Below are 20,856 nucleotides of genomic sequence, written 5' to 3'. Positions count from 1 at the left end.
CGTGCACCTAGAGCCCATGCTCTGCAACAAGGGAAGCCACCTCAATGAGAAGCCCGCCCACCACAATGAAGAGTAGCCCCCATTCAACGCAACTAGAGAAAGCCCACGTGCAACAATGAAGACCCAATGTAGCCAAATAAAATAATAAATAAATAAAATAAAGAACACCATTAAATCATACCAGGCAGAGCTAATTAAACAATTAATCGTAAGAGACACAGTTTAAGCAGTGGTTAGGAGTTCAGACTCCAAAACCAGCCTTCCCAGGTGCACATCCAAATTCTGTCATTTACCAGACGTGGGCAAGTTGTTTGTGCTTTAGTTTCCTCCTCTGTGGAGATGATAGTAACAGTACCTTTTCATAAGACTTTGTAAGGATCAAAGGACCCCTGCATGGCACAACGTGATCTTCATTGTCAATATGGACACTATTGTTACACTACATTTCATGTGACCATGATACACAGACAGTCTTTTTATCATGTAGCTGTTGACATCATATTTATTTCCTTGATGGACTATTAACTCTGAAGTCAGGTTCCGTGTCTTATTCATCTTTACAGACTGTTTGACTTAGTACTATGAATGCCAAATCAGATACAGAAAATGTGACTGATGACGTCTGCTTGGCTCCAGCAAGGTGGCATTAGGGAAACCATTCCCCTTCCTGGCATCAAGCCACTCTGTCCCCATGTAACACCCAAATCTGATCCGCTTTATTATTTTTTTAATTGGAGTATAGTTGCTTTACAATATTGTGTTAGTTTACACAGTACAGCAAATTGAATCAGCTATACATATATCCCCTCTTTTTTGTATTTCCTTCTCATTTGGGTCACTGCAGAGCATTGAGTAGAGTTCCCTGTGCTATACAGTAGGTTCTCATTAGTTATCTATTTTATACATAGTATCAATAGTGTACATATGTCAATCCCCATCTCCCAATTCATCCCACCCCCCACCCCCCCACCTTGGTATCCATACGTTTGTTCTCAACGTCTGTATCTCTATTTCTGCTTTGATCCTACTTAAATGCAACCTGCAGTTTCACCCAAAGGAGCCAAACTGCACATGAGTTTCTCATGTCCTGAGTTAAAAATGGAGTTTCGGAAGGCTTAGACTATCCATTGTGTTGTTGGTGCCAAGAAGGTAGAAACTTTATTTCATGAAATGGAAGAGATCGGAAGATTGTAGCTCACTAACCTTATTCACTTGATATTTCTTCATGTAGATGGTTTTTAAAATGTTTTGTTCATCTTTGGTTTTATTGCCTTATATGGTAACATTTAAATAATGGGGAATAGAAGAATAGTCATTTCTATGGATGTTAAGATGCCAAAATAACCACAAATGTTTTCTCAACACACTGTTCCTTGAGTTATTGTCAGCATGTACCTCTTTGAAGTGGGGAAGCTGATTTAGAAAATTCACTGAGCATATGAAGGAATGGAACGTGAATGTCCAGAGTCAAGTATTTACTCCTAATTACATTGCTGTATTCGATCCAGTAGGCAAACCTAACTCAGAGAGCAGTAACCTAACAGAGAGATAAATATTTATTGTTGTAGAGAAGAAACTGGTCCCATTTTATGTAGAAATGTATCCAAAGATACAGTTGCAGCTGACTCCAATACAGTTAATATTGTTAAAGGTCGCTTAATGCTGACTCAGATCAACAAATTTTATCATTTGAATACTTATCTGTTGTACCATTTAAAATCATTCTGGTGATGCAAATTTGAAGAAAAATATTTCCCATCCTGTCAGGAACAATGGGCACGCATGCAAATTCTAGACACAATGCAAGTAGTATTGTGACAGAAGCACAAAGTGCTATGAGATTTATGTATGTATTAACTTTCATATGTATAAAATATTTCTGAAAGAATACACAAGACATGGTGACAGTGGTTCTCTGGGGAGAGCCAACAGAGTACCGAGAAGTAGGGGTGAGAGGGAGACTTATTTTTCACTGTTTATATTTTTCTATTTTTTTCACAAAGAAAAATAAAGAAAATTAATGTCATAGGACTACAGAGAAAAGGCAGTTACATTCTAATGAGGGATTCTGAAGGCTTCTTGATGGAACAGTGACATGAGCTTGTCCTCTTGGAGATGTGCTATGTCACCACTAAAGGTCATATTTTATCTTTCTGAATCATAGTTTTGTCTGGATATATACCCAAAAGTGGGATTGCTGGATCATATGGCAACCCTATGTAGTTTGGGGTGAGCAGATGCAAACTATTATATATAGAAGGGATAAACAGCAAGGTCCTACTGTATAGCACAGGGAACTATATTCAATATCCTGCAATAAACCATAATGGAAAAGAATATAAAAAAGAATGTGTGTGTGTGTGTGTGTGTGTGTATATACATATATATATATATATATATATATATATATATATATATATATATAACTGAATCACTTTGCTTTACAGAAGATATTAACACAACATTGTAAATCAACTATACTTCAATTAAAAAAAAAGAATATATGTTATGATCCTGTGGCATCCCTTAACTGCACTCAGCCATAGGCGTTTCTGAGTATCAAATCCAAATATGTGTCTTGGGGATAGCTGGTAGCTCAATTGTGTCAACAGTTAAATGTTCTGAATTCTATAACCTCAACCTGAATACAGCAACATAAAACTGAAATAAGTACCCCCAAATTAAGCTTGATATTTCTCTAATGAAGAACAAACACTTGTAAACATGGACCATGGTGTATCTGAGCTGCTTGCATGTAGGCAGTAAAAAATGTCAGTTGTGTCATCTGCTTGAATCTGCCCAAATTATCACTTTAAAAAAATTAATTCGGGCCTCCCTGGTGGCGCAGTGGTTGAGAGTCCGCCTGCCGATGCAGGGGATACGGGTTCGTGCCCCGGTCCGGGAGGATCCCATATGCTGCGGAGCGGCTGGGCCCGTGAGCCATGGCCGCTGAGCCTGCGCATCCAGAGCCTGTGCTCCGCTACGGGAGAGGCCACAACAGTGAGAGGCCCGCGTACCGCAAAAAAAAAAATAAATAATAATAATAATAATAATTAATTCAATGTCACTTTTATCTAAGGCTTTGAAGGTTACAGTGAAGAAATGTATGGGTCACAATGGAAAAGTAAAACGCTTGGTATTTTTTACTATAGGCTAACTTAGGAAAATAAAAATGTCCATTCTTCTTTCGGAGCTATCTGGCATAACTCTATAATGTGTTATTACTATTGCCCTATTGCTTTTTTAACAGTCCAATACGAAATTCCATCACTTTCAACTATGAGCATGGGAGGTGGGAAATAATTCCTCCCCCATAGTCAAAATTGCAACTTTCCTGTGATCTTTTCACTAAGGGCTGCTGTGTAAAAGCCTTTTGGATTGTTTTATTTGAAGAAAATGGATTCTTGGGAGAGATGTGAAAAAAAAAATGTTTTCTGTAGCCTTGGTTTGCTAGCTGTTTTATATGGGCATTTGATATTAAGTGATATGGAAACCTTATCTTATTACACTAGGAAAGGAATCTAGTGTGAAGGATACGTTGGCATTACAATAAAAATAACCAATAACTTATTAATCTTGTGCTATAGTGTTGCCCTGAGGATAGTATTTGTGGTTCTGACTCCAACAAAATTGCCTATGGACGTGAAAGACAAGGCAAGGCTGTTTATTTCAGTGGGCAAACAGAATTGTGTGTGGTTTTCTGCATTAAAAAACATCCTACCCTGGGATTATTGATATATACATGTTATTTTTATTGTCAGGGAAATAAGATTTCACCATATTACTACTGACTGCCAAATCCCCTGAAGATGACTTTTCTGCAGGCAAAATAATGTCCTATTAGTGACCTAGACTTCCATTTTCTGGACTTCTGGAGCCCACTTGCTTTATATGCCAGAAAACCAAACAACCCTTTGCGTTCCTTAAACATATTACTTTTTTCAGAGGCTGGCTTAGAGTTCTACAGATAGATCATGCTTAGTTAACCCGTTTAGCCCCTTTGGCATTTGGAATTTTGTTCATGGGAAACCTCTCCAGAGATAACTAGTTCACATTCCTGCAAAAGTTTCTCAACCTTGACACTAGTGACATTTTGGACCAGATCATTTTTTGGGTGGGAGCTGTACTGTATTTAGCAGCATCCCAGACCTCTACCAAACAGATGCCAGTAGCAGCCCCCTGACCCAGTTGTGACAACCAAAAATATCTCCAGATCCTGCCAAATGTCCCCTGGGGAGCAAAATCCCTTTTAGTTTAGAATAAGTTAGAAAAGGAATACTTGTTGTACACTTGTGGATTCACTATGTACATTTTGGCAAAGAAATATCTTAGGGGAGTAAACTCTTCCCAGGAAAATGGTTAGCTAAAAATTCATTCCCAGTTTTCTATAATAGCATTTGCAAGGCATAATGCATAAATAACCAGATACAAAAACATAAAGTCACATGTTTAGAATGACCTTAGCTTTGTTATTATGGCCAAAAAGTGCTGTCAATTTCATCTTTCCTGTTCCCCCAAAACAAGACACCTATTCTTGAAGTATTTATTTGGATGTTCTTTCTTTCTTTCTTTCTTCTTTTTAAATGTGATGGCCATGTGAGAGTGTTTTTAAACCATGAAGGATACATGGCAGGGATTGAGAAAAAGTGAAGAGATTGGGAAATTCATTCTGCAGTTCTCTCTTTGGAGTCTGGCTAGGTGCATTTTCTTTAGATATGGTGTCTTTAAGCCTCAGATTCAATAATATCCTCTCCTGTCATGGTTTAAGCAAAGGTTTCCTGTGAATTCATCTGGTTTATGTTTGGATTTGGGGAGAGCCTATTTCAGAATACCAGAATTAGGGGATCAAGACAGTGTGCTGAGTCTGATCTTCTCAGTACATTTTCTGCTCTAAATGACTCTCTGATTTGAGGGGCAGTACTGGATCTTGCTGGGAAGTATGAAATATTCTTGTTTGATGGATAGGATTAGAGCAGACAGAACAAAAATGCCTGAAAATTTCCCCCAAGGGTGCCCTTTGTTAGTATCCATTTACTTGGCTGTTTTCTTTATGTTTCTGCTGTTTTTCCCATAAAATTTCCTGTAAACTTTGCCAGTCCATCCTATCCTTACTGCTTTCATTTTTAATATGACAATTGGTACATTTCGCAAAATAAACCAGCCACTCTAAAATGTGATGCATGATTTGCTCTGTTGGTACAAGAGGCTGAAACTGGGTTTCTAAGAAACTTGCATGGTGAATGAAAAGGGCCGTTTGTGGAGTGGTCATGAGTACCTGCTATGTTATTATGAGGCCCAAATAAGTCTTTCTGTTCACTGACTCATAAATAAAATCTGTCAAAGATAAGACCTAAAGCATTTTTTTTAATGCAAACCATGATTTTTGTAGAAAAGGTCTGTTTTCCCTGGTTGTCAGTACCTTTGCATGCTTAGAAAACAGGTATTAGTTTAAGCTTCCACTGAGCATTTACAGATATGTGATGCCAGCCAATTTTCTCTGGGTTCTCACCTCTCAGCTTCCTGTTTGAACAGAAGCCATCTTCTGTGCCCCCACCAATTTGACATTGGCGGCCTCTACTGTAATCACTACTTATCTCTCTAAACTGCTCTGCATTCATTTATTCATTCATTCAACCTACAGGTATTAAGCAAGACATACCTTGGAGATATTGTGGATTCAGTTCCAGACCACTGCAATAAAGCAGATATCTCAATAAAATGAGTCACACAATTTTTAAAAATTTCCCAGTGCTTATAGAAGTCATGTTTGGACTAGACTGTAGTCTATTAAATGTGCAAAGCATTATGTCTAAAAAAACAATGTACATACATCAATTAAAAATATTTCATTGCTAAAAAATGCTAAGCACCATCTGACAATGCAGGGTTGCCACAAACCTTCAATTTGTAAAAGTTGCAATATCTGTGAAGTGTAATACAGCAAAGCACAATAAAATGAGGTATGCCTGTATTTACTATGTCCCAGGTTCTGTTCTAGGCAACAAAGTCAAGGTGTCCTCAACTCTCTTGAAGCTGACATTCTAGAGGGAAAAATAATCAATAAATACATTCCGTTAGTCAACTTGACTGCTGTAACAAAATGCCATTGATTGTGTGGCTTTAAACAACAGAAATATATTTTCTCACAGTTCTGGAGGCTGGAAGTCCAAGATCAGGGTCTGGCTGATTTAGTTTGGGATTTAGTTCCTGGCTTTTACAAGGCTGCTTTCTCATTATGTCCTCACATGGCCTTTCCTCCATGTGAGCATGCGGATAGAGAGAGAGCAAGCACTCTAATGCCTCTTCTTATAAGGACACTAACCCTTTGAGGTTAGGGCCCCACCCTCATGAGCTCATTTAACCTTAGTTTCTTCCTTAGAGGCTCCATCTCCACATACAGCCACTTTGGAAATTAGGACTTCAATATATGAATTTTAAAGAGACACAAACATTCAGTCCATAGCATATATAAAGACATTTTTAAAAATGATTAGTTCAGATAGTGATAAGAACAATGAAAAAAAGAAATAAAGGAAAGGAATAGAGAACAGCTGGGGCAGAGATGGTGGTTGCTACTTTAGCTAGAGACTTCTGAAAAGATGGGAAAGTTGAGTGAGACCAATAATGAGAAAGAAATAGTTCTAGGGTGATTTGGGGAAATAACCATTCCAGATAGAGAGAATTGTAAGCGTAGTGGCCCAAGATGAGAGTGAGAATGACAGGCGCATGTGACAGAAGAAGGTCAGTGTGGTTGGATCCTAGTTGGCTCTGGGGAGAGAGGTGGGCAATAGCCTGATTGTGCTCGTCAATATGAGGAATTCAGATTTTGTTCTCATTGCAATGGAAAGCCATTGACCAGCTTTAGGCTGGTTAATGTATAGATACGGTTCAATTTAAATGCTTAAATAGAAAGACTCAAAGGAATGTCCTACCCATCTTTGGTATACATAGTAAATGTTCAATACATTTTTTTAAAGTGGAAGGATGGATGTTTTCTTACATAGTAATTGACTTTAAAGTCAGATTTATTAACTGTAATTTATATTGAGTATATATTCACTCTTAAGAGTGTACAATTCTATGAGGTCTGACAAGCACACAGTTGTGGAACCACCAAACAATGAAGATATAGAACAGTTACATCACTTTCCAAAATTCCCTCAGGTGTCTGTGCACTCAGACTCTTCCCCCAATCCCAGCCTTTGGCATCCATTATTTATTTTCAGTCTTTGAAGTTTTGCATTTTCCATAGTATTATATAAATGGATATAAAATATAGACTTTTGAGTTCGACTTCTTTCATTTAGCATAATTTACTTAAGATTCACCATGTTAAATATATCAGTAGTTCTTTCCTTTCAATTGTTTAGTTGCATCCCAGTGTATGGATGGACCACAGTTTATTAATTCAATTGAAGGATATTTGACTTGTTTCCAGTTTTGGGCAAGTATTAAATAAAGCTGCTATAAATATTTGCATTAAGGTTTTTGTGTGAACTCAAGTTTTCATTTATCTTCAGTTACTATGTACCGGTGGGATAGTTGGGTTATATGCTATGTATATGTTTAACTTTATAAGAAACTGCCAAACTGTTTCCTAAAAGGGCTGTATCATCCTGTATCTCCACCAACAATGAAAGAGTTCCACTTTCTCTGAATCCTTGACAGCTCTGATTGTCTTTTTTTTTTAATTTGGCCATTTTAATGAGTATATAGTCAATATCCTTTTTTTCTAAAATTTTAGAGGTATTGTAGTTATAGGTATGGATAGTAAGGAGGATGCAATGTGTAATGGTGTAATTTTTTCAGCTACATCTTTTTTAACCAAAAGACTATGACCTTATAATCCTTGTTGAGAGCTAGATCAATTTAAGACTCTAGTTCCCCAATCCTTGCTTGAAGACTTGTATAGGATCTAAGCTTAAAGAATTTACTCTTTGAAACCTGGCAACCTTGAAATCCAGCCCCCCTACACTCAGTGGGGTTCTCATGGAATGCTTCTTTAGAAAGGTGACCCATGAGATCCTCTATTCAAAATATCAGTGACCCCTGAGAGATGATGAAGGTTTTGTCTCCAAAACTCCAACCTCAGTCATACTATTTAAAAGAAAGAAAGAAAGAAAGATTACTAAAAGTTATTACTTTTAAAAAGTAATACTTTTTATTACTAAAAGTAGTAATTGACTTTTGCTAAGAGTATGGCAAAGTGAAGTAATGATTCCACGATCCCTGAGAGGCATTTTCCCAATCTATCCTGATATCAGTGAACTACTCCATCACAGCCCACCTGGTTTTGTCTGCATGATGTGTGGCTGGTCACTCTAGCCTTTCCCTTACCAGTGAGACATAAAGAAAAAAAACATGATTTAAAATTCTGCTAAGGAATTTGAGCATTAGGTAACTTGTGGACTCCAGGGTATAGTTTGAGCAGAGATGGCCTGTAAGTATTTTTGATACCCTTTAATAGATCTCTATTAAAGCTGTCCTTTAATAGATCTCCAGAAGGATCATCCCTCCTCTGATTTGTGAAGGTCTGATCTTGCCCAGTATTATTCTATAATTGTTCAATGAAGGACCCTGGAAGACCAGAAAACTCAGTGCTTTTTACAGCATGTACAGTGGTATATCACATAGGTCCAGAATCTCCATCAGTTCCCTGACTGAATCCAGAAAAGATTCCTTTCCTCACCTAGACCTAAATTGTCCACAAATTGTCCTTCTCTTTTCATGGAGAAGGAAAGTACTTCGCTTAGTTTCTGCCTGAGGGCATGGATTCATGCCTAGCACAAATGATCCAGAACTCTCTGTAAGCTGATCCTCTTTCTTGAATGAAGGGATAGATGCAGTTTCTGTCTGTGTAACACCAGCCACCTTTATAAAGCTTGGTGCTATGGTTTTGCCTTTCTTTCAAGGAGCTTTAGAAACAATGCCCATGGCTTTTCTCTGCTATTGGTTAAACATACAATTACACTCACCTGGCCTAAGAGATTTTTGTGCAGCCAATTTTATAAGAGGACTCAAAATTGTCATTTTATTCAGAACAACTTATTTCTTGTGGAATCAGAGACCATCAGTCTCCTGCATGATCCTGTTAACAGTTGATGGGCAGCATGAGGGTGGGTCTCTGTCTTCTCCAGATGTGTGTGGTAGCGTTTGGTTAGCAGCCAGGCGTGCATCAGCTTCATGAATCTATGAATCTTCTTTTTGTTTTTCTGTTTGCAGATTTTATTCTTCACCGTACAGTATTGCAACCAACCGCATGATTCCACAGACACCCATCACGCCATTCATTGCTGCTTCCCCTGTCTCCACATACCAGGTATGTCCGGTTTACCTGCACCTCCTGGGAAACCTTTCTTGCCAGGAACAGACTAGATCAAGACAAAAGGGACACAGTAGGATTTTTGTTTTAAGTTGTCTTCCCTTTAGTCATATCTTAATGTCATAATACTCAAACTATCCATTGAGCCTACACTTTCAAGGGCTTGTTTGCATCTGTTTCACTGAATGACAAAAACCCACCGAGCTTTCCATTCTTCCTGCTGGGTTTTCATGATTTTGCTACTTTCCAGCCAACATTAGTGTAGCTTTCTTACCACTGAGAGGTTATTTTGTGTGTTGTCTGTTATTTTGGTTGTTGTTCCCTAGGGTATCTTTTCTGAGAACACATTTCTGGCAACTCCCTGCACGCCCTCCAGGATATTGTATCATTGTCATCTCATTTTGTCACAATTGTTCTGTGTATCCATGGAAAGCTACATGGATAGATGCAAAATCATTTGCTCCAAGGAATAGGGAAGATTATCAAAGGGGTTAAAGTAATTCCTACTTCCTCCTCTTACTTCATTCTCAGTTCCAAAGAGGCCAAAAGAGACCTCGGGGGTTCTACATGTTGAAACACAAGAAAATCTGAGACTCAGTGTGTGTCCTAAACCAGATGTTGTAGCCAGTTAGTAATGCTAAGTCCACAGGTGGATTGAAATAGCCATCCTTCTCCCTCAAACAGTGCTCCTTATCTTATTCCTTTGAGTCATCAAAGATATGATATTTCTCCCTGCTTCTCTTTACCTCATATAGTTCTTCAGACAATTCTTCTAATTCAAATAGAAAAAAATGCCTATGAATGCTACCTAGAGTGTTGAGTGTCACTGTTTAAAGCTTTGGAGAGAGAAAGAAAGAGCAAGAGTGCGAGTGTGTGCCTGCGTGTGTTTCCCTATATTGTGCAGATGATGGGTGGGTGGGGGGTTTACAACAGGGAAAACTGTAATGTTGCTGACTGCTACGAATTCAGTGAAGTTTCACATTATTCATCCACTATGTACGTCATATCAGGAGGTCCCAGCTGTCAGAACATCATGCTTGAGACTATGCACTTTTTTCCTTAACTGATTCCCCCTAAAGCAGATCATTCTCATTCTGTGTCTGCACTTAGGTTCTTGATACCTGTCGGGTGAGCGGAATAGACTTTTGTGTGAATTGCATTAGAGGGTCTCAGAATGGCTGATTTCTTAATTGCCTTTCCTTGGGACCCATGAGGCTAAGTGCAGATGCTGTTCAGTTTTTGCTCTTCCTACAGGCCTGCCTGGTTGTAATGTGTGTTTTTTGGTTTTTTACCCATTTTTTTCTCATCTTGGCCTCTGTTTCAGCCAAGACCACCCATTGAGCTCCACTGTAGAGCACTTTGGTGACATGAATAAAATCTCCACAGAACAGTCATTTCTTTTGGGAAGGCTCATAAGTGGAATTTAACTCTGGCTCTCTTTTCTCAAAAAAGGAATTAGAGCAATTTCTTATGTTGTTGATTCTTGCTTTTCACCACTTCTTCTTTTTTTTTTTAATCTAAAGTTCATTGGCAATTTCATTGATGTGAGTATATTGAAAACAAAATCTTTGGGGCTCTCTGTGTCACAATCAGCTCTTAGAAGCTGACTTTCTCATTTGGCTGATGGCGAACATTCAGAACACTTGGCTGGCTCATATACTCATTTTTATTTGCATTACCAATTACCATGAGCGAGAAAAATCACAGACTTGCTTAACTTGGGTTTAACCCAAAACATACCCCAAAATTTCTGGTTTATCGCTCTTAATTCTTCCCCAACTTTTACCACTTGGATTTATTTCCAAGATGGGATCACTTGAGAATATGAAGTTAGAACCAATGACAGAAAAAGAGGAAGTCTTAGCAGTCATGTTAAGTAATGCCTCCTTCCTTATTTGCCCGGGTCTTCCCGGAAGTTGACCTACAAACAGGAGATTCCTGAAGCCTCCAAATGTGCTCCATGGCCCAGCCTGGCCCATGTGGGCACTACAGCCAGCTCCAGGGAAGTAGGAATTTGCTTTACATTGTACCATGTTTCAGGGACCAAATGAATCAGGTCCAAGAATTTCCTTTGTACCCTTAGTTTTGAGCACTGATTCGCTGTAAGTCAGGTGGACTCCACTTTCTTATGACCTAGTGTGACTCCACTGAACGCAAGAACCGAGTTCTCTCTGTGATTGCTTTCTTCTAATAAATGCTGTTTGATGCATAGGTCCAGAGTACTTCATGGATGCCTCATCCGCCATACGTTATGCAACCAACAGTAAGTGTTCTCAGTCACCTGAGGCTCGATGTTTCTATTATCCAAGTGCAAGCTTTTGTAATGCATAGAAGCTTTGGGGTAAAGCTTTTGTTCTATTCCATGCCTCTTTCTGGCAGCCCTATTTTCCAGATACAAAGCTATTCCTGAAATTCTATAAAAGTGTATACAGTAGATAGCATGATAGTGATGGAGAGAAACAGAGTTGAGAGAGGAAGAGAGAGAGGGAGGGAGGAAGAGAACAAACTTGATTGGAGGAAATAGCAATCAAACTCTCCTGTTGCTGTCTACCATTTGCTATGAAAGGAGAGTGTCTACTTCATGCAGAATTGTGAACTCTGGACAGTTAAATCCATTATAGGAGGAAAGCCTTTCTGTTGTCCTTCTCCTCCTGTTGTGCTTTGTTTTCTTCGGATGCAGTTGGGTGTGCATTGGGAACGATTTTGTGTATCATGGCTAAGTGTTGACTCAAAGCAATATATTTGAAATAGGAAGGTATTTGTCTACTAATAGATGAGGATAGATAATAGATAGCAAGGTTGGTAGATGACTTTTATGTTAACTAACTAGAGCCATTCTCTTCTTCCTTTAGTGGAAAATTTCTTCCCAAAATATTCAAACTCTATTTTCTACTAGCTAGCTTTCCCATTTTGTGGTACAATATTACATCAGTCTCAAGGGAAATAATATTACCTATTCCATTAGAATCCAGGCTGAAGGCTGTTGATTCCATGTATCTTTGTCGAGGTCTTCCATGTTTTTGAGCTCTATAGAAGTACTAGCCAGGGAGATTTCAAGAGCAATATACTCATGGGAGTGTGAGATAGGGGAAAGATCCCCAACAGAAAGTTGTGTGACAAGGTCTCTGGTGTACTCTCCTGGGTATGTTCAAATCTGTAACTTTGTTTCCTTTTCTGTCACTATACCTAACATGGCTTTGGGGAGGATCAAAACAGAGAGAATATGTGAAAACAGTGTTTGAAGTATGACATACTATACCTTATTATTATCATTAATCCTTATTATTGAATGTATTAGTTGTTCAAAGAAGAAGTAGTGCTACATTTTAACCCTTTTCAAAGCTAAATATAAATAAAGTAGCACATATTAAAAAAACAGGGAGTTAAATACACAGACGTCTATTTCCTGGACTCAAAGGATCACAACACCTGGCTTTCATATTTGAGCTTTGTCCATTTTCTTAAAAAATAAGGAACACTCCATGTTGCTCCTAGTGTTTTGATAGTTTGCTTTTTATTTAAAGAATAAAATATATGTAGCTTACTAGAGCAGAACTTTAGACCCTATTCTGCAGATCCCCATATTTACTCTTATTCACATACCTTGGGGGCTTCCTGAGTTTATCTGATCTGTGTTGTATAAATCAGACCAACACATAACAAATCGAGGCTGTTCTTTTCTGTCCAAGTTGTGAAGTAGAATTCAACAGATGGAAACAACTACCTTCTAAAACAATATTGTGTGTGTCTAAAGAGCATTGAGGCTAGCTTAGTCCTCACACTGAGGTCAAGCATCATCTCATCATGGCCTAAAGGAATGCACATCTGGCAAAATTTGAATATTTTTCTAGATACCAAAGTATGGAAGATTCCACAGTATTTCTGGAGCTGTGAGGAGATGGGAAGATATTTGTATGTGTTTTTTTCCGACTGCCACTCAGGGCCTTAGCTAAGTGTTTTATTAGCTCCTCCTCCTCCCCAGACGAGCTTCACCCATTTTTTTGATGTATTATTTCTTGTATATCTTCCCCTAACAATAGTTGTGTGTGTGTGTGTGTGTGTGTGTGTGTGTTCATTTGTCCCCCACCAGGATCTTTCTTGTGATGGCTTTTGCTCCCTAATATCTTTTCACCTCCCCTGACTAGACTCTGTATGATGTTTGAGCTTAGGTCACCCCCCTTAAGATGTAATGCTTGTGGCTGGGACAGATTCCTGGGGAAAGGAGTGGCTGGGGCACCCACCACCTTGTTATCTTTAACATGGAAAAATTGGCTAAACCGCATCATGGAAACACAATTTGTAGCATCAATCTGTAACAGTTTTGTTGGTTGTCTTTATTGTATAAAGAACCTTTACCCAACTGGTCTTAGTTTCGTCATCAAAGTGGAGTTGGTTAAATTAATCACTCTGTGATACTAAAACATAAAAATAATTAGGCAGTCCAGGGTGGAGAAATAAAATACCTGGATCTGAAGGGAAGGAATGAATGGCTTGGTGATTAATAGCATGGACTCTTTTTTTTTGGCTGCGTTGGGTCTCATTGCTGCACGTGGGCTTTGTCTAGTTGCAGTGAGTGGGGGCTACTCGTCGTTGCAGTGCGCAAGCTTTTCGTTGCAGTGGCTTCTTTTGTTGCTGAGCACAGGCTTCAGTAGTTGTAGCACGTGGGCTCAGTAATTGTGCTGCATGGGCTTAGTTGCTCTGCAGCATGTGGGATCTTCCCAGACTAGGGATCAAACCCATGTCCCCTGCATTGGCAGGTGGATTCTTAACCACTGCACCACCAGGGAAGTCCCAATAGCATGGATTCTTGGTTAGGCTCTTTGAGAGAGGAAAACCTTTCTGTTATAGGACTTTGGGCAATTAAACTTTCTGAGCCACAGTTTTCTCATCTGTAATATGGATATAATCATGACTAAATTATTATGGTTTTGGTTCATGAAATGAAGCAAGGCTTTAAAGCTCTTAAAATAATGCTAGACAAATAGCAAACACTCAGTAAATTACTGTTATCATTATTCAGTTATATGAGTAGATGACTGCACATTGTGCTTTAGATTAGCCCAATTATATAAAATGAGTGTTGGTATAGGAAGAAGTTGAGAAAAAGCAATAATCACCCATTTCTACCACATTCATACTGCTTATTTAGCATACTTTCCTAATGAGTTTGGTGGAGATAGCCTCTATGGCTATAAATAAGATAAATTGCTTAGATTGGTGTTTATCTCATTTACTTTCTAAATCTTTCAACACCTATAATAAAAATAATGAAAATAAAGGCCCATTGGGTACCTCTTGTATGTCAGTAACTGGAACCTACTTTACAAATAAATTCAAGGTGTCCATAGCTACACATCTCCAATATATTGCCCATAATAATGATTTGCTTACAACTTTTCTCCTTTCTCATGTTTTCTCTTCCACTATTTTGAGAAAACCGCACAGATAAGCTCTCTGTGTATAGGATGCAAAGGCATGCTTCCCCCATCACTGTGAATCACACGGCCTCCTACACTGCAGCAAGAGCCCTTCAGGTTCTTTTTAGGCTCGACTTGAGGGCCCCAAGGTCTCAACCAGGCTTGTTGTATCTGAAGAGAAAACAGTGCTTCATTCAAATCTGAAAGTAGAGCACAGTGCCTCTAATCTTTCCCTACTAGAGAGGGGTAATGATCTATAAGACATGAATTGATGGAAAGAAGGGAGGGGGGTAGTAAAAGGATGAGAGGAAAACAGAAAGCATAAGCATAAAGCTGAAGTTGGTCGTTTAGGTTTGCTTCTTTGCAGATTGAAATTTCTGAGTTGTGTGCAATGCACTTTTTTGTAAACTTAGAAGAAAACTCTGAGAGGCTTTTCACTTTTAAGGAAGAGGGAATAAAATTCTCCCTGCCTTGGTCATATCTCTTGTACTGGTGTTTCTGCAAGGAAACCATTCTCTGTCAGTTGTCTGACTCTGGGACTTTATCAGGCCAAACCCCACTGAGGACAGCAAGAGCGTTTCTATTTGCACTTTATTTTTTTTTCACTGAAAGAGAGCACTCTGAGACTAAATCAGGAATTCACTCTTTGCTGATGTTGTCAATGCAGTTGGGTACGTGTTGCTGTTTCCCAGTGCAGAGTTCTGTCCTAAACTCTGAAATCTCACCACGACACTGACAGGATTTTTTTTTAAACATCTTTATTAGAGTATAATTGCTTTACAACGGTGTGTTAGTTTCTACTGTATAACAAAGTGAGTCAGCTATATGCAGACATATATCCCCATATCCCCTCCCTCTTGCTTCTCCCTCCCACCCTCCCTATCCCACCCTTCTAGGTGGTCACAAAGCACCGAGCTGATCTCCCTGTGCTATGCGGCTGCTTCCCACTAGCTATCTGAGAATGGACTTGAGGACACGGGGAGGGGGAAGAGTAAGGTGGGACTGACAGGATTTTAATAGAGGATGGATTGCACTAAATATCTACTCTGTGTGGCAGCTTGTCACACTGGAATCTCATATGAATGCACAATTGAAATCCCTGTGTTATGATATGTCAGGTATTTTGTTACATCTGTACTGACAGGGAGAAAAGATGATAGTTCCCAAGAAGAAGTAGAGTTCAATTCTCTTACATTTTATTTAGGCTCATGTGCATCATAAATCTTCTGTTCTTCATGTGGTTAGCATTAATTATTCTCAAGGAGAAAGGTCAAATTTCATTTTTACTTAATTACAAATAACTTATCTAACTACAGGATTCTAAGAAATGCAAGATGCTCTTATGGAGTCATTGGATGATTTGTTGCTATGCATGGCTAAATTATGACTTATGATGAATAAACCTTACATTTATATCTAAACAGTCAATATAAACTTTCCCTCTACAACAAAAGAAAAAGTTCAAAAAAGCCCCAGAATACTTGATTTGGTCATTCTTTACCTGCAGGTAGGTAAGACCTAAGGCTTAATTTTAGGGGCCATGTCCTCCAAATTTGCAGGCATGTTTTTCCTAAAACACATCACCGAATTTGGAAAGAACATTTAAGTCATTAGAATTCTGTTCAGAAAGCAAAGTTTTCAGATACTATCATTTTATTCCGACCACTGAACTGAGCAAAAATTCTTTGTAAGTATCATTGTCAAAGTACCAAACAAAGAAAGTGTGTTTGCTATGTAAGGAGTTTACCTGGTGGATATAGATCTACAGGCCAAATCTTTTTTAAGTAACCAGCAAACACAAAACAGTAACTCTAGCCCATTTATACTATTTCTACCAGAAGAGAATTAAGAAAAATATGTGAGAGTAAGTTTAGAAGGAACAACTTCATTTGGGTGTCACCGCCCTATAAATATACTCCTGGGGTAAAGTAAATACAAAGAAGACCACTTCCACAGAAAGTCTCTTCAATACCTTAACATTTAAGTTCTACTCTCTTAGCAAATTTCAATTATCCAACATGGTGTTATCAACTATAGTCACCATGATTTACATTAGCTTCTCAAATCTTATTTATCTTATAGCTGAAAATTTGTACTCCCCACCACACCCCCAGCCCTTAGCAACCACTTTCTTCTCTGTTTCTATGAGTCTGACTATTTTTGTCTTTCCCTAGATTCCACATGTAAGTGGTACCATGTAGTATTTGTCTTTCTCTATCTGGATTATTTCACTTTGCATAATGCTCTCAAGGTCATCCATGTTGTCACAAATGGTAGGATTCCTTCTTTCTGCAGCTGAATAATATTCCAGTATACACACACACACACACATACACACACACACACATACACACATAACACACACACACATATATACGTCACGCTTTCTTGTTCCATTCATCCATTGAAGGAGATTTAAATTATTCCATATCTTGGCTATTGTGAATAATTCTGCAATGAACATGAGAGTGAAAGTATCTTTTTCTCCTTGAAATGGTCACTTGATTAAGTCTTTTACTGGGCCCTTAGTTATACCAGACATCGACTCTTCATTTCAAGAAACTGAGAACATTGAGTTCAATGAAAAAAAAATCAACAAATAATAAACAAATATTCTTGAGCATTAAATATGCACAGAATATTCTTCTAGGTATTGTTGGAAATGAGAGAGAGTAAGAAAGAAACAGTCTGTCCTCAAGGCACACAATCTCTCTGTGGAGATAATTATTGTATGTGTAGAATGATTCAATTAAAAATCTACAGCAGAAAAGGTGTGAAATGCTTAGCATTTATATAACACTGAAAATGACAAAGTATCTATGAACAGCTAAGGACATGGAAGAACCGAGATGAAAGCATGAACTTAAAGGATGGGTGGGGTTGATGGGGATAAAGAAAAAGAAGGAGGGCATTTTCAGTGAAAATAACACACCAAAGGTACTGAGGGGGTCCTCAGATTATTTCAGGGGGCAGCAAGGCAGGTAGCCTGCGTTAAGTGAATTGTGTTAGAGAAAGGTTCGGTTGGAAAGGTAAATTGTGGTCTATTGAAATACAACTTTTATTCATGAAATCTGGCACACTTTCCTATACATTTTTTATTAGCTTGGTGGTCCCAATGCTGTTGTCTAGAATTTAGGCTTACTTAGGAAAATATAAAATAGAAAGGCTAAATTATGTCACTGATGTGTGTGAAAAAGTTACAATTTCCAGGGGCATCATGGATGAATCAATCATGAATGGACAAAACTTTTCAATTTGGCTGCATTATGAAAATGTCATCATGCACAGCCTCTTTTTATATCCATGGAATTATTTTTGGAGGTAACAGTCATTTTTCAAGTAGAGCTTCTGAAAGTTTCTTGGAGAGAACATTTCCCGATGTCTAAGATTCCTGCCTTCTAAGCACAGGAATGGTGAGAATAAGCAGTGAATGTGGAGTCTTTATAAATCCAGATGTGTGCATATCACTTGCCTTTTGCCATGCAGTTTTATGTTATTTTAATATGGACCTTTAAAGAGAAAGAATAGGTCAAAGAATAGTGTATTACTTTTTAGAACTGAAGGTGCGTCATTCTGAACATAAGATTGACAAGGTACTAAGAGATAAAGTTCCAATGGTACATTACCCCCAGTGTGTCCTTAGATAGCACTTAGAATTTCTTTGTCACGGCATCATCAGTAAACCAGAGTTTGTGAGTTCCTTTGTAAAGGTGTTAACAACATTACATCCTTAAGAGCTACTTAACATATGAAATATAATTAGATATGTTATAAACATAGGATACAAATTTATCAAATCTATTAAAGCCCTATTTTCTGTGGATTATCTCTAGAGAAAGCAAGTATGTAGCTAAAATAAAATCCATGTCAGACTTTCTAGAAAACAGCCAGTTACCAGGGCAACACAATCATATTGAGATAGGGTAAATAATTTATTTTATAAATGCTACCAGGGCAACAGAAACTACTTATGAAATCAGTGGAGGATTGAAGATTAGTGTACAGATAATCTATGGAACTATTTGTTCTTTTGTAGCACACTGGAATAAAATATTTATTTTATTTATCTTTATATATGACCTTAACAGTTTTGTGACGTATGTGGATATTCATTAAACAAATGGTAATGAACGAGTTCAAATATTGAGAGTATTTCTAAATATTCAAAGATATTATTCACTATTTCTTGCCCCTCAGAATGTCATAGGGATACCTTATTTTGCTTTAAAGATTAACCTTTGCTGGGTTAGCCCTGGAGAGCCCAGGTATTTCTACCTAGGTGGTATGTTTACAGTTTAGGGTCAGGGCTTATTGTGTTGACTAGCTTATGTTTTGTTAAGCCAATAATTAAGATGCACCAGGTTGGGGGAGGGGATGTAATAGATACAGAGTCACATATGATCTAATCAAGTATGCTTTGAAAAAAGAGACATCATTTTAGCTTCAGTAAGAAGTTACACAATTTACAGTAATATTTGTCAAAATACTAATGCAAATACTAGTAAAGTGCCTTCAAACTTTTCTCTCCTACTGCCTAAGAGGAATATTTACCAAAGGTAGGACTTGCACTCACATTTTCTCCCTGTTTTAATATTGTTTGCTTCTCTCTTGTTCAAACTCCCTGTTAGAAAATAAATGCTTATAGTATATTCAGCTATGGGTAGCAGGGAAAATGTGTGCAAAGTGTAGAACTGGTAAAGAGGGTGGGGTTATTCATTGTGCCAGGGAGTAAAGGAGTAAGAGCAGGCTTCACAGAGGAAGTAACTTCTGAACTTGGCTTTGAAAAATAAAGGAGTTTTTCAGGAAGAGTTGTGGATGTCAGGCAGGAACGGTATTCTAAGCAAACACCAGCTCACAGCTAAGGCTTTGGTTTATATAGCACATGTTACAGCTGGTGAGCATCTGAGATGGCAAGGAATTTCCAAAGGCTACCAGGTGCCTCTAATGCCGCATCTGCCATGAACATGGCATCTATGTGACCTTCAACAGTGAAGCCACAGAAGGTGTCACTTAATCATGAATTAGGGCTGTCATATCATCCCATTCAACACGGCATCTTCTCCTAGAGATGTGCCTACACCTCCGGACAAAGCCTTACACCAGACCTTTCACAAGTTCTCCACTCAGAGCTGAGTGAAATATGCAGGGCATGTGTTTAATATCACTTGGGTGTCATAAAATAATCACTGCACTTTCTGCATTAGGCTGTCTTAGGTCCAGTCTCTGAGCACCCCAATTGGAAGTGGGATACCCACCCTCCTCAGAGCCCGGAGAGTGCATAGTGTCTCATCACTTGACTGTCCCAAATGCTTCATTGTTTAGTTATTCAAATGATAAAGTGAGAGGGTTGATACGCCAAGAAAAAATAGCAGGACTTATATGTCTACATGAGGGGTTTTTGTTTGCCTTTTGTTTTGTTTTTCATTTCATTGTTTCTGCGGTGGAATCAATTTGGGAGGCATTTTCTAATGATGTCATCTTAGAACAGAAAATTTTTTAAATTTCCTCTTGGAAATAATTTTCAGAGTAATTTATTAATCACACAAGAAAAACAGGTTAATCAGGTAATAGTCACAAAATAGATTGATAGATAGTGATGATAGATTAGATAGATAGATATAGATAGATAGATAGGAAGATACATAGATAGGTAATCGTTACTTTATCCAGAGGCATTTGACTAGTTCTTTCTCAACTGGAGTATAATTTTACTATTTGAGAACGTATCACATATAATTCACAGTATCTCTCCCTTTTCATTTATTTTCTGGCACAGAATAGGTACTAACTAAATATTTGTTGATAGACTACACTGCATAGGCTATTTCTGCATTGACAAATATTGATACACTACAAGCAACCAGCTTCTGTTAGGGATGCTGACAGCATTTCTGAGGAAAAGCAAAAGGGTGCATCCTCTTTGAATCCAAGCCTAACGTTTAAGGGAAATTGATGCTGCTATCAAATTTGTCTCTGTATATTTGATTATTAAATCTTGTCATTGACAGTCAACAGGTTTGTTCAAAACAACTTAGGAAAAACACTTCTGTGTTCATAATGTAGAAGTCTAATGACTTTTCAGTTATAGTTTTGCTTATATGAGCTTAAGCAAACTGT

At 38.1% G+C, this 20,856-nt stretch overlaps 1 protein-coding gene across 12 annotated transcripts in view; it reads left to right on the top strand.

Moving 5' to 3' along the window:
- Positions 1-20,856, top strand: part of RBMS3 (RNA binding motif single stranded interacting protein 3) — a gene marked incomplete at its 3' end in the record, with an annotated part of 726,099 nt that overhangs the window by 608,080 nt on the left and 97,163 nt on the right. For 9 of the 12 annotated variants that reach the window (XM_081246096.1, XM_081246094.1, XM_081246095.1 and 6 more), the window contains 2 exons: positions 9,223-9,319; positions 11,535-11,585. In XM_081246096.1, the coding sequence (XP_081102222.1) occupies positions 9,223-9,319; positions 11,535-11,585 (148 nt within the window). The remainder of the gene's footprint in view (positions 1-9,222; positions 9,320-11,534; positions 11,586-20,856) is intronic. The other 3 variants (XM_081246098.1, XM_081246091.1, XM_081246101.1) reach the window with 1 other exon arrangement.

The sequence above is a fragment of the Mesoplodon bidens genome (assembly GCF_964165515.1).
Source record: "Mesoplodon bidens genome assembly, chromosome: 10".
NCBI lineage: Eukaryota > Metazoa > Chordata > Mammalia > Artiodactyla > Ziphiidae > Mesoplodon > Mesoplodon bidens.
The sequence above is the reverse complement of the archived record's forward strand: the minus strand, read 5'-3'. Positions and strand labels throughout refer to the sequence as shown.